Consider the following 14,911-nt stretch of genomic DNA (forward strand, 5'->3'; position numbering starts at 1 on the left):
ATGAAGTCATGTCACCACCAGTGCCTACTTCAGATCAACCACAGCAGCACTAGACATGGCTAAGTTTCACACATACTAGTGAACAGGAAGAGATGGGGCCCTCCCCATTTTATAGAGGGGCAACTTTAGGCGGATAAACTAGTAATTCTCCCTCAGCAAATATGAGGTTAGGTAATCAGCAGTTTGCCAATGTCTAGGTGTGCCAAGATACAAGATACTGGCCCCTCATTGTCCTCCCACCTCAAGTCCCCAAGGCCCCCCCCCAAAAGGCTTTATTATGCATCGATATTGTAAACTTAGCCCCCCTCCAATCAGTCCTTTGCTTTTGTCTTACTCTTATTTCTGTTTGCTAAATAAAATATTCCTCTATTGGGGATTTATAAAAACTGGCCTTTCCCTGCCTTCCTTTGGTGACCTTTGTCCAAATGATAAAATACACCATTTTATGAAGTCATTATTTTACAGAAATGCAAACCTGACCTTTTCCAAGTCCGCACTGTCTTTGCAGACTCCGCGGATCCACGGGAGTCCTGAAGTACTGGGCCTGGGCTTCACTGAAGCCGCTGGAGCTGGTCGGAACCCACACCCCAACCTGCAGCCCTCCCCTCCTGTTGGCCTGGCCCCTGGCGTGAGAACTAGGCCCCCTCTACTTCTACTCAGAAGTTTGGGTCCCAAATTCCTACTTACGTATTGCTAAATTTCAGAGGTAGTTGCTTCTGGGTTCTTTCCTCATAATGCTTTGCTAAGAGGCTTAAGAATTCGGTTTTGAAGACAGATTCAAGCAAGCTGTCGTACTCTTGTTCATGAAGAATAAAAATGTCATCCTGCATGGTACTGCGAAGAGATTGGAAAAACTCCATCAAACATGGGCTTCTGTTTATTACATTATTTCATTGACACTTTTTTTTTTTAATTTTTTTTAATAGAGGCATGTTTTTATTTATTTATTTATTTGTTTGTTTTGTTTTGTTTGTTTGTTTATACATGCACTGGGTACAGTCAGAAGCGCGGGAGGGTGAGAGAATTCACCAGAGCCAGAGCGGGGAGCAGAGCAGGCAGAAGGACCGAAGTACACTGCTGAGGGGAGCAGCGGGCGGCAGGAGAGGTCTGCGCGCCATGTGGGACCCTCCTCTGGTGGCCGGGGAGCAGCCGGGGATCAAACCGGCGCCGCAGAGGCCGCGGGCAGCTTCGCAACCCAGCGCTCAACCGCTGCGCCACCGGGGAGGCCCCATTGACACTTTTTTTAATTGCATAAGGTTTCTATCATCTTTCTGTAAATGATAATCTTTAAGACTAAATAAAACAACATGGCTGAAATGTGCTTTTAAAGGAATTTTATAGTCTACCAGAAGCATAATCAAAATACTCCACATTATTATTATTTTTTTAATGCAACCAACTTCTTTTTTTTTTTTTTTAAGATTTATTGATTTTATTTATACAAGCACTGGGTACAGTCAGAAGTGTGGGGGTGAGAGAGAATTCACCAGAGCCAGAGGGGAGAGCAGAGCAGGCAGACTGAGTAAGTACACTGCTGAGGGGAGCAGGGGGCGGCAGGAGAGGTCTGCGCGCCATCCACATTATTTTTTGAATCAGAAATTTTAAGGACAATGTAATCTATATTAAAAAAAAATTTTTCAAATTCAACCTCTATATTCCTAAAATCGTAAAAACCCAGAATGCTATAAATAGAATGTAGGTGAAAAGGAACAATTCCACATAAGTAACAAGTTAGTAGAAATTTATGAGAGGGTTGTAGCTATTGTAACAAATCCTAACTTGAAGAACTGTAAGTTCACTTATCAAAAGGGAAGCCAGGGGGACCTCCCCGGTGGCGCAGTGCTTGAGCGCTGGGTTGTGAAGCTGCCCGCAGCCTCTGCAGCGCCGGTTCGATCCCCGGCTGCTCCCCGGCCACCAGAGGAGGGTCCCACATGGCGCACAGACCTCTCCTGCCGCCCGCTGCTCCCCTCAGCAGTGTACTTCGGTTCTTCTGCCTGCTCTGCTCCCCGCTCTGGCTCTGGTGAATTCTCTCACCCTCCCGCGTGCTCTGACTGTACCCAGTGCTTGTATAAATAAATAAAAAAATCTAAAAAAAGAAAGAAACATAGGAGAAATTTAAAAAAAAAAAAAAAAGAGGAAGCCAGTGTCTAGGGCTTAAAGTGCACTTAAGAGCCTCTGAGATTTTGGTTTTCTGCTCAGATTCCATGCTGGGTGCTGCTGAATGTACAAACACAGCAGCTGCCCAAAACAGGCATACAGACAGCCGCAGGCACAGCCATTACCTGCACGCTAATGAGTATCGTGGGACGGAGAAATTATATACCTGTGTGGGAATTCTGTGACTAAACAGGGTAGGAATATGGGGATACTCCTGCATGGAGGGGAGAGAGTTTTGGAAGCTGTAGAGAGAACGGGAGAGGCTGGGCCTCCAGTATTTGTCTTACAGAAAGCTTCCTAAAAGACTAAGATCGTGGTTTCTAAAACGGACACAAAGCTTTCCCAGTCTTTGCCTGTTGTCTTGACTGTTTAGGGCAGAGCCTGTTAGTCTTCCTTCCATGTAAAGGTGTAACTAGTAAGATGTATTAGTCACTTCTGCTCATACCTCATCAGTCAGCACTATGTCACATGGTGACACCTTGATGCAAGGAAGCCTGGGAAATGTAGTATTTGGGTAGGCGTCCAGCTGTCAGTATGTAAAGGAGAGAATGGGCATTGCAGGACAGCTTCCTATCTTTCCATTATACCTCTTTGTTCACAAACTTTTCCTCCGTCCCAACCCAATCTTCCTACAAAAGGACCTTGGTGGGCCTAAAAAAGGCCTAAGACTACAATTCCTAAAAGGGAATCAGAATCTTTTCCAAAAAGTTGAAAATAAAGTCTCAGAGTGTCACCACAAAGCTACAACCATCTTCCTGTTTTCTGGTCAGGCAACAGAAATTCAAAACTCCAAAGGCACTTTCAAAGCTCTCCCACTTCATCCCAAGCACCCCGGCACAGGTATAAGACAGTGGCGGTGTTCAGGGTAATTGAGGGGTGTGTGCAATGGGGAAAAAGCGAAACAAGAAGCACCACTTTAAGGTATGTGCGGTGAGGGGTGAAACTGTTCTGTTTCAGTTGCCTGCCTCAAGGCACTCTGGCATGTCTGGACATGTCTGTTTGCCTGGCTGTACTTTAGGCAGAACTGTGATTATTCAACGTGGCTAAATGCGGCCGACACAAGTAACCTGGCGGAGTAGACCGTGCTTAGATTTATTAGGAGTTTCATTACCATAAAGAGAAGAAAGCAAGGAGGCCAAGACTAAGGTCATTTATCAGCATGAATCTGGAAATGAAAAGCGATGTGTTTGGACACTTTGACTTCAACCATCAAATTCAAAAGCTCCTCCCTTCAGTGACCCAGGCATGTGAATCAGTGAAACCACCCTCCTCAGCCCATGCTCCTAGATCTGAAAAGAAAGCTTTCACTTTATTTATTCTAAAAAATCAGACTTATCTTTGGACTTCACCCCTGTCTTATTCATATGCTTAAGCTGCAATTTCTTACAGATGTTTGACACAGGCCCCTGTGCTGAAAGATCCTTTAGTAGTCCCTGGTTTGGCTCTGTACTTGTTTTTTCTTCCCTCATCTTTGTGGCTTATTGTTGTATTGCTGACAACACTAGAAAAATCTTGTTTTACTCCCCTAAACCAGATCTTCACAAAAATGTTAGTTACAAGACACTAAATAATGTTCTACAGAAGTTTTTTTTTTTTTTTGTAAGCTAAAAGGCAATTTCCAAGGATAGAACTGTTTTTATAAAAATTGTTTCCTGATTATGAAATATATGCCTCTTTAATAAGCTGGCAAGTGCAGAGGTGAATAAACAGTGTTGGGACAGGCATCAACATGGGCAGGAGCTTCACCTGATGCACAGATGAAAGGCTCACTCTGGTGTTTTCTATCCCAGGAGCAGCCTGGGTATCACTCCCTGAACGTTTGTCACCTTGGGGCCCAGGTCCACCCAAGTGTCTGCTCCCCCTTCCAGCATGGAAGGGAACACCTGGAAGCAGTGACTGTCTCATTAACCTTCGAATCCCAAGGAAGAACACAAGGTAGATAGATGGTCATTCCAAAAATGTTAACACCTTCCAGTTCCCAAAGGCCACATCAAGTGAAGATCTCAGTAATGTCGCAGGTCAGCGGCACAGGTAGTGACACAGGCTGTTCTCATAGCCAGAGGTTCGGGGCATCTGGGCAATGAAATGTTCTAGGCAAGAACGTCAGGCCTCCGGGTGCCAGCACCTCTCTCTAAGAACCCTCTTGCAGGATGCTCTTCTGATTACACACAAGGGCCGGGCAATCTACTGACCCAGACTGGCAGCCACAGAGTGTCTGGGCTGAAGGCAGTAAGCTATCAAACCAAGAAGGGCTACTCTAAGGCTTCTTAGAGAAAACACCAAATATGAGATGTTTATGGTACCAATCTTATTATCCAACAGGAAAGCAAACAACATAGGTTATTATATCGTGTGGCCACCCTTTCAGCAAACTGAGTTTTCAGGTAAAAGTGAGGCCAGGTCAGTACTTGGACAAGAAACAGCTCTATAAGGATCCTTCCACAACTGATGCTTGGTCCATCAGCAGATGTCCCACATCTCAGATATCGAAGGGTAACTATCTATTGACGTGATATCTCCCGACTGTCTCACCAAGTCTCCGAAGAGAGTGGAAATGCAGGCAGCATTGCTTTAGTCTTACTTAGACAAGGATCTTCCCTGTTCGAATCATACTAGAGTCCCTTCAAACCACGGCAGTCTTCCTATCTCTGAGCATACTCTGCTTTTTCACGTGTACATAAAAATGTTACTTATTTTCAACTATAACTCAAGCAGACATTATTTCACTATATTCATGAAAGGTAAAAAAAAAGTATAAAAATATGATTTTACTGGAGGACCTGAGAAAACAACATGATATTATGGAAAAATTTAAAAATATAAAAAGAGCAGAAAGAACCTCCATGTCAAGAGGTTTCAACAATTATCAATTTACCGACCATTATATTTAGCTACATCCCTGCTGCCCCACTTCCACACATAAACTAAGCTATTTTAGCACAAAGTACAAATATTATTTTATCCTGCAATATTTTATTGTGTATCTCAAGAAGACAAAGCCTCTTTAAATAAAAAAACCACACTACCATTATCACACCTAAAGAAACAATCAGGGCCTCCCCGGTGGCGCAGCGGTTGAACGCTGGGTTGCGAAGCTGCCCGCAGCCTATGCAGCGCCAGTTCAATCCCCGGCTGCTCCCCGGCCACCAGAGGAGGGTCCCACAGGGCGCGCAGACCTCTCCTGCCGCCCGCTGCTCCCCTCAGCAGTGTACTTCGGTCCTTCTGCCTGCTCTGCTCCCCACTCTGGCTCTGGTGAATTCTCTCACCCTCCCGTGCTTCTGACTCTACCCAGTGCTTGTATAAATAAATAAATAAATAAATAAATAAATAAATAAAAAAAAAAAGAAACAATCAATCCTCTATATCAAATATTTAGTCATGCTCACATTTCAAAACGTGTCTCCTGACAGCTTTCGTATGGGCGGTTTGCTTGACTAGGGAACCATGCGTGAGCCCATTTCGCTTTGATAGCAGTTATGTTCTAAGAGTTGAAGACAGGCTGAAAGGTCAAGTTTTGGGACACTGACAGTCTTAAGTAGAAGGCACTGGGCTATTTTAGCTAAGTAGTGAGCTTCGTAAGTCTCATAAACTCTTCAAAACACATACAGATGTTACAGCTTTCATTCCTGAAGTGTGAAACAACTGTTAAAATCTTTCTCTGTAGTATTGATCTATTTAGAGGACACACACACACACACACACACACACACACACACAATGTGCATGTGTGTGCTTTGGTCATCTGGCGCCACCATTTCCACTCTGGGTGTGACTGTTCACACACCATCATCCGTCTGGTTGTTTTCCTAATTTGGTTGGGATTATTGGCCTACACCCAATGAATAAAGGAAGTGAGGAAACAATATTAGCCCTGCTAAGTGTGAAGCTCGCTAACTGCAGCACACAGAAATCACAAGTTAAAATGACTCAGGCTTTTTTCCCTACAGCCAGAACAACTTTTAGACTAAGTACCTCATTTTATTACATCCTCTAAAGAAGAAAAGGCCGCAAGGAAGTAAATGTCCAGACCATGAATGCTAAAGAGGAAGCTGAGAAAGAAGCTGGCTGTTCCAGGAGACACTGTATCCCCAGAGGCCGTGAGAGAAGAAGAAAGAGAAAAAGAACTCAGTGTGATTATCTCACACCTTGATATTCCTCAACAACTTGATGGGCAAGATAGTGTCTTAGTATATGATATAAATGTAGTTCTGTTACGGTTATTTATTATCGGTATTCTTTGAGTGGTCTGAAGGTCAAAGCCCCACCTGGGAGATAATAAGAGGAAGAACAAGAATCGCCCAGAGTAATGAGCACGTGTGCCCCAGAGCTGTCATCCCTGGCGTTCACCACTGCTACTGTCTAGCAAACGTAACATTTCAACTAACCCATTTCAGTCCAGGGGAACTTCTAGAAAAGGAGCTGCGGGAGCTTTCCCTTGAAAGTCACGGCACTGAGTCCTACCTGGGGTGGGGGCCGTGACAGGATGGGCTCATCTGCTTAGAAGTTTTACCACATCCTGACTTGAGATGTTTTAAACATTTAGCCTCACTACACAGCCTGGCTCTTTATCCAGGAAAATTGGGAACAGATAGAATCAGAAACCACAGTGACACAGGCAAGAATGGACACAACTTGAAATCTGCTTTGGATTATACACTGGAGCCAGGATTTCCAGCCTGCGAGGTCAGATGCTTAAGCACACAAAGCCCCTGCTTTTTCCCAAGCGCAGCAATTTTGTCTTCTGTGTGGAATGACTTGAGAGGTGTCCCAGTTCCAGGGAGACATGTTCCCAAGAAACCAGAACACTTTTCACGAAATCGCAGCCCAAAAGTTGTGCTGGCAATGGCAATGGTATCCGCAGAAGGACCCAGGGACACAGCTCAGGGAGGAAGCTACTGGGCTCAAAGGGGCCTTCCTGCCTCTTCTGCTAGTCTGTAGACTGGGAGGATTTCCTCTCTTTAGAGGGAACTTGGCCTGAGAGTTCCCAGCCCGGGAAGATGAAGGGAAGTCTCATGGATAGCAGTGGCTTTGCCAAAAGCATTGCAGAGGCTGACAGACGAGCAAGGGCCCCTGCCTGTGAACTTGGAGTGGAAGCACTTGGCGATGACTCTGGAGCTACAGATTACGGAGACCAGTTTATATTCCCTGCCTTATATGAAAAGGCAGAAAGGACCCACAGGAGCCTCAAAGAAATGTTTCTTCCAAAACAGTCAGAGGGCACAGAAAAAGGAACAGCAACACTGAAGACTTAACAGGCACCTCTGATGGGGCTTTCTCTGAAATAGGTGAGGTCTTCAAAGGGTCTGATGTGGGCTTGGGGACAAGTCTCTGGAGCCCTGGCCCACTTATTAAGAGTGATTATACTCTCTTTCTATATACTGGCTTATTTGACAAACTTTATGTGAACAAAGGATCTCTCCATTAGAGCAGCTGACCAGGAGGCAGCTTTTTCCAGGGATCTTACTGCTGTTGTATCAAGATTCTCAGGGACCTTTCATGGACAGGTTTCTCTGGGAAGAAGTTCCGTTCTCTTCATCGTGGTTTTGACAACTGGGGAGCCCAGCCAGGCCTTTCTCTGGTTGTATTTGGAAACAGTGGGCCGCAATGTTGAGGGAAGGGAGACACCTCTGCCTCCGCCCCTCTCCACTCACCTGAGGGACACAGACAAGATCCTCTCCATCTCGATTCTCCGCTTCAGAACTTCTTTCACCAGGCCTTTGTCTGGGCCCTGTTTGACCTTTTCTCGTCCGATTAAGTATAAGCACTTTGGAGTAAGAAGTAAGTCTCGCTTTACACCCTGTAAGAAGAGGAGCTTTAAGAAGGTGGCTAGTCATGTGGACCTGAGCACTGTCTACACAAGGGGGGAGTCACCAGATGAAGAAAGCTGTCCTGGGTAACTAATATCCACTTCTACTGGTAACTAATATCCACTTCCAATGGCCCATTGGGTTGGCCATTCCACTGTCATCTAACCAGATTCCTTGGGAGTGAATGGACACTGCTAATAATTACTAGGTTGACAAATATGAAATTTCTAACATTTGATGCTCTTTGATTTACAAAGCTGGCAAACTCACATGGATCCATTTAAGGTATCAGGACAAAAGGCATAAAGGGATAGACCTGGGCAAACCAAACACATATGGGGACGCATATGATTATATGCTCCAGCGCGTTTCTCAAAACAGATCCCTTAAGTGTCTGCATATATGTTTTGTGTGAATTCATGAAGTTGTTACTTTTTAAAATGGATAAATCTTCATTTCAATGATAATCCTGAAATACGTAGATTACCAACTATCTTATACCTGTACACTGAGGAAACAAACACCATGTTGGCCCTCAAATCTGCCACCAGAGCGCCTGGCAGGCATAAGTGATGATTTGGTTTTAGCAAAACAACATTATCCTTTTAGTTCAATTAATACTGTTCTTTATTGCATTAATTTTTTTCCTGACTAAAAAACGCACTTAATGAGTCCGTGAGCTACTGTGGCTTCAGATTTTACTAACAGCAGCAAGATTTTATCAGGAAAAAAGTCTAAGGGAAGAGGTAAGAAATGCCAGCTATTCCTCCGCTGGCTGTGGGGAAGCCTTGCTGAGCTGTTCCTTCACTCAGGGAAAATGAGTAAGAACACTTTGTGGTATTGCTTACAATTCTGAATCTTTTGACCCGATGGTTCCTCTCCTACTAGCACACAAAGATATGCATGAAAGAATGCTCACTGCAGTCTCTCTTTATGATAGTGCAAAAAATATCATTAAGAAAGAAATGATGAGAAACTGACTAAAAACATCATGAAGCATCTGCTGAATGGAACACTAGCAGTTAAAGTAATTTACATTGATACATCTATTAACATGGAAAACTCTCTCTGGCATATTTTAAGGAAAACAGAAGGAAAAAAAAAAAAACCCAGGTCATAAAACAGTTTGTCACACACTTCTTAGTTTTGAAAAATTATTAAATATACAAACAAATGTCTGTATACTAGTTCTGAAGGATAAACACAAAATTAACAGGGCTTGTTTCTGGGTATAGGTGGCTGTTTTTCTTTAGGCTTATCTATACTTTTCTAAAGGAAAAATGTTCTATTTTTTTTTTTTTTTTTTTTGTGGGACCCTCGCTGGTGGCCGGGGAGCGAACCGGCGCTGCAGAGGCTGTGGGCAGCCTCGCAGCCCAGCATGCAACTGCTGCACCACCAGGGGAGGCCCGAAAAATGTTCTATTTTGATAAGAAAAACAAAATGATGAGTTATTTTTAAAAGTGAGGAGTCTGGTGGCTTTCAGAGAAGGCCCTCAGCGCGTACCTTGAACCTCCTGTCGTACTTGGTCACTGTGTCTGCAAAATCAATCTTCTCCCTCTTTCCCACAAACTGTTGGAGTTCCGGGTGCTCCTCCATCCCAATGTAATCCCCAATGAAGTTCCTGTTAATACTGTTTCTCCTTCTCTCCTTCTTGTTCAACAGGAGGTCTGAGGCTACAATTCCCAAAAGAACAGAGAGAAATGAGAAGGATTGGTTCCCCAGAAAAAAGGCGGGGGTCGGGGGGTGCGGACAGATACTTAGTGTGGAAATACATTTAGAGAAACTCTAAATGAGCGCAAGGTTTTTTCAAAATGCAACATTTCAGGCAAAGCAAAATGGACTTGTAACTTCACCCAAGCTCAAATTATTCTGGAGATTTAGTAAACGCATGGGAAAATGCTGAAAATACCTTCTTCTCTCATTTGGACGTATTTCTTTCGGGCCACAAATTTCCTCCATGATTTCTGTATCACTCGAGCATACCCATCATACTTTCTCTCTCTCATTTCTTCTAGAAGAAACAGCTGTGAATGTAGAAAAGACAAATATCAGCCAATTCATAGTACCAGGCCCTCACTTATTTTGGTTATTTTAGGGACATCAGTTGCGTCAAGGACATATACGGGAAGCAGCTTCTCAGAGTCATAAACAAATGTGAAGAAATGATCACGAGGACGTGTTGTTTATGATCACTGTATCTTTTAATCTATTTTTTTTCCTTTTCAACAAAAAACACAGTGGGGAAATAGCTGGATCTGAGGTATTCAGTTGGACCTTATTAATAGTGTCCGCCCTGCCTTGCTCATTGTCTCTGTGACAATCGAATAAGCAATTCAACACATATCCATTTATTCCCCAACACAGCTAGATCAGATAAGGCGGTGGAGGCTCTCCTTTGGTGCTACACAGACTCTTAATGGAATTTTCCAGCTTTTGCAGCAGAGCTTGTGTGGCCATGGAATGAGGGCTGCCCTACTTTCATTTCAATGAAAGTAGACTTCCTGCCTGATTGACTTCTTCAAGCAGTCCCAAGCGCAGAGCATGATAACCCCTGTGACTGGAGCTGGACTTCAGATACCTCATTAGGACTTGGGTTCCCTAAGATGGGCTGGCATGATTTTATTTAGGGGCCCACATCAGAAGCTGGCATGGTCTGATACTCAGGCCATTTTAACTATGAATACTGATTGCTGCACCCCACTGAGCAAAACTCTGGAATAATAAAGATAACAGCAAATAGCTGCAAGGACCAGGTGCCCACGATGGATCAGGAATCATACTCTAGGCACTTTATATACATTATTTCAGTCAAGCTCTCAACAACTACATGAATCACAGGATTGTTATCTCCACTGGAAGATGAAAAAATTGGAACTAGATTGAAGGAGCCAGGAAAGTAAATCAAGGTCCTTCAGGCTCTGCCAGGTTCTTTCTTCCTTTGACATATGTCTTCTGCTATGAATCTCTATCTGATCATTTCAAAATTGGTAGGAATCTTTCTCATTCACCCAGGAAGTGGTTTACATGGCTCTCTGGGGAAAAAAATAAAATGGACCAAAGATGATAAATAGCCATTGCAAAAATGTTCCAGAAATTAATAAGTAAATTTGTTTTTTTTTTTAAATAATAAATTTTATTTTTATATTCCCCATACAATTGCAGCACCCCCATTCTGACCCCAATCCCTCCCCTCCCGCCCCCGCCCCCCTAAAAGTGTCTCTGGTTCATTAATAAGTAAATTTGGTTTTAAGGCAGCTGGGTTCGATTTATTGTCTGTATATCTGGGTCTATACTCAGAAGCCACATCCCCTCCCCTCCTGTCACTGAACTTCTTCTCACAGCCCCAGTTGTATAGAAACAACACCTCAAACTCCAAATAAAAGGGAGGGGCCACTTCATTCCTCAGCCTTCAGGGCCATATGCAACATGCATGAGAAGCATATTTCTAAAACAAAAGGGAACACATGGTTTGACAACCAGACAATGTTTAAAATCTGAGCCCTGTGGTCACCTGTTGTAAGAAAATTTGTTGATGTTTCTTATCTTGTGTATGGGTTTCTGAGTAAGTCTTGTTTTCATCTTCTTCCCCAGAACTATTTTGGGAGTATCACAGAAAATACATTTGTGACTCAGAAGGGATGACGAGGTAACCAATTCCCAACTTCCTAGACTATTTCAAAGAATAGCTGGGTTTTGGGTTCTTTCTAAAAGCTGTGGGGGTTAGAAACCAAGGAGGATCAAGAAAGAAATGGGGGGGGGGGAAGTCATGGATGTAATAAGCAAAACCAAACCCCTCAGTGCCTGAAGTCTAATGTGGTTTCTTAGCAAAAATGGGTTATCTTGCATATTAGCACATGTACTACAAAATTTAAGGCAAAAATCACAAAGTGGATTTTTATAAAGCAATTTTTGTAAAAGTAATTGCAGTGTCAGGGATAGATGTGGATGGATGAGTGTTGAGAGGAGGAGGGCACTGAGGGGTGGGGTGTGTGTGTGTGTGTGTGTGTGTGTGTGTGTGTGTATAAAGAAGAGTCAAGTGATGGTAATAAAGGAATTGGAAGAAAGACAAGGAAAAGAAAAAACAAAAATAAATCTTGATTTTGGAACTAAAATCCTTAAACTCAACAGAATCGGGGGAAAAAAGTATGAAAAATATTGACACTGTTTTAATTATATGTGAAAATTTAGCAAGTCAAAAAAGTAAAAGTGGTATAAAATAACAGAGGAGTTGTACATTGTACTGATAAATCACTCCATCCCATTTTGGAAAGAACAGGAACTGTTCTGTGGGCTGCTTAATGGTGCATGACACAACATTTTCATTTTATATTTGGAAATGAAATTGCTGTGAAGCTACAAATAACTCGAAGAGGAAAATGCTACCACAAACTTTTCATAAACGGGTTCTATCGACGTGTGCCATTTATTTATTTAATAATCTTTATGTTCCGAAGGCCATTCGGGTATAGCCATTACCCTTCCTGAGTCCCAGGCCGATCCTACAGGGCAGACAGAACTGCAGCTGTGGGGCGTGATCTAGAGAAGAAAACTACAGCGAGGGCAAGATTGGTCTAAGGCAAGTGTTTCCGTTTTTACCGACATTGTAAGTTCTCCTGCAGCTTCCTCTCGATCGGATGGCTATTTGTGCCACGTTCACCACAGACACTTGAAATGGGGTCTTGCGATAAAGGAATCTCAGGAAATGATGCTGTTGATCCTCAGTTAGTTCCAGCAGTTTCTCCAATTTGAAAAAGTAAACATCTTTATTCCACAGCCTCAGAGGTAACGGGGCAGAAGAACTGAGAGGCTGTGCTGGGTTCTCACCCAAACTGAGAAGCTCCTATGGAGGGTCACTAGGCTCCCAGTGACCAGACCCTCATCAGGAAAGATAAAAAAAAAGTTCGTGTGTGTGTGTGTGTGTGTGTGTGTCCGTCCGTGTGCTAAGTTTGTGAATTGTAAAATGTGTATGTCTGAATCCCTTACTGATAGATATTCATGTTCTATAAATCCAGAGATTTCTCCTCCTCCCTATTTATTCCCTGGAAGCCCGTTCCAGACTCCCCACCATGGTCTTCGAGTACAGTCCCGGGAACTCCCACCCCTGGGCTCTGCTCCGCCTGCAAGGAGTAAGCCTGGGCCAGTGTGTAAATGACCTCTTTGTTGTCACGCAGGTGAGGATGTGGGATAAGAAAGTCCCTTTTTAACTTAGACTCTCCTGGGTACTATACCTAGTGACTGGGCACCTCCAGCATGAGGTGGTACATGAGGTACCTCAGTAAGAGGGGGTACATGATGGCATACCAGCAGGGTATCCTGACCTCAAGGATGTGACCTTCTAGAGAATGGGAGAGAGACAACAAGAAACTATTGCATGATGACATTTTCCCCATGTTCTGAGTGCTCTCAAGGCTCTCAGGAGTCGGGAATGACCCACACCTATACCGGGAGCAGAGGGACACCTTGGAGGATATATTTAAGGTGTGAACCAAAGGAACAGAAAAAGAAGCCAGCTATGTGGCGGGAGGTGCTGCAGGCAGAAGGTGGCAGAAAGGGGGGGGTGGCAGTTGTGCACTCACAGACTCAGGGGCTTTGATGAACACTTTGCTCCTTCCCAGCTGGAACTGGTCACTGTCCATGTTGACGGACTGCAGCAGGTGGAGGACACCTTGTTTCTCATCTCCTCTCCATGAGGGCCAAGTGGCTTTGGTCAGAATGGCATACCTTCAAGGCCCATTGGGGAGAGAAAGATCACACTCAGACTTAAGTGCTTGCCCAAGTCAGCCCGTGCTGCTGGGTCCTGGTCACCCACCCCTCATTCAATGGCTTCAGGATGGAGCCAGACGCCTGCCAACACCCCTTGATGCCCACCACAGAGCTGCCTCAGATTCCTTTCTATCCAGCAGTTTCCATGTTAACACTGGTGAAAATCGGCTTTTTCTTTCCATCACCATTTAAAAATAGTATTGTGAAGGTCACTGTAAAACTCTTCAGGCAAAATCAAATGGTTCTGATTTCCTCTGACACTTAACAATGGATGCAGAGTTACACAGAGCTACCAAGAAGCAGCAGTGATGATTACAACTTCCACTTGGAATATTCCTTGCATTTTGAGACACAAGACACTGGCGATCCTGTCCTTGGCTATCCCAACCTTGCCTTGCTATGCTCCTGAGAACAGCCTCTTCTTCATGACCTGCCCCCTCCCATCTTGGTCCTCTCTCTGCCAGGTGTGCTGTTCTCAAAAGTCCCCACATGGCTGCTCCTCCTTGGGGGACTTGCCTTCAGCAACACTTCCAGGGTGGCCTTCTTGGACTGCCCAATGAAGATCACCACACTATGATTTTCTATCATGGAAAATATTTTTCCTTCAGAGTATGTAATTTGCCATTATGTTCTTATTTATGCTTATTTGGGTCATCTACGCTTCCCGGTGAAGCGGACAGCACCAAGAGTCGGTGCCACCCCTGTGTGCGTCATGCTACACACCTGACAACCGACACAATGCCTGGTGCACAGCATTAATACTACTAGTGGCTAACATTTGTGGCGGTCCTTTCTGCCTCAGGTATTATTCTTGGTGCTTTATTTTTTTTAAAAGATTTATTTATTTATGCATACAAGAACTCAGGTACAGGCCAGAGATGCGGGGTGTGAGAGGATTCACCAGAGACAGAGTGGGGAACAGAACAGGCAGACTGAAATACACTGCTGAGGGGAGCAGCGGGTGAGACGGGAGAGGTCTGCTGCGCCATGTGGGTTACTCACTGGCCGGTCAGGGATCGAACTCGTGCTGCTGCAGAGGCTGTGGATTGCTTCACAGAGCAGTGCTTAACCCCTTGCACCACCAGGGAGGCCCCATTCTTGGTGCTTTATTTTTTTAAAAGATTTATTTATTTATTTATACAAGCACTGGGTACAGTCAGAAGCACGGGAGGGTGAGAAAATTC

At 44.1% G+C, this 14,911-nt stretch overlaps 1 protein-coding gene across 1 annotated transcript in view; it reads right to left on the minus strand.

Annotated features, from left to right (window-relative positions):
* MYO1E (myosin IE) overlaps nt 1–14,911 on the minus strand; it is a 194,153-nt gene that overhangs the window by 19,821 nt on the left and 159,421 nt on the right. The window contains exons 19-23 of the mRNA XM_037502590.2: nt 13,541–13,685; nt 9,874–9,988; nt 9,468–9,637; nt 7,809–7,954; nt 688–834 (exon numbers count right to left, since the gene is read on the minus strand). Of these exons, the coding sequence (XP_037358487.1) occupies nt 688–834; nt 7,809–7,954; nt 9,468–9,637; nt 9,874–9,988; nt 13,541–13,685 (723 nt within the window). The remainder of the gene's footprint in view (nt 1–687; nt 835–7,808; nt 7,955–9,467; nt 9,638–9,873; nt 9,989–13,540; nt 13,686–14,911) is intronic.

This window comes from Talpa occidentalis, unplaced genomic scaffold (genome assembly GCF_014898055.3).
Source record: "Talpa occidentalis isolate TD23 unplaced genomic scaffold, MPIMG_talOcc4v2.1 talOcc4.11, whole genome shotgun sequence".
NCBI classification, from domain to species: Eukaryota; Metazoa; Chordata; class Mammalia; order Eulipotyphla; family Talpidae; genus Talpa; species Talpa occidentalis.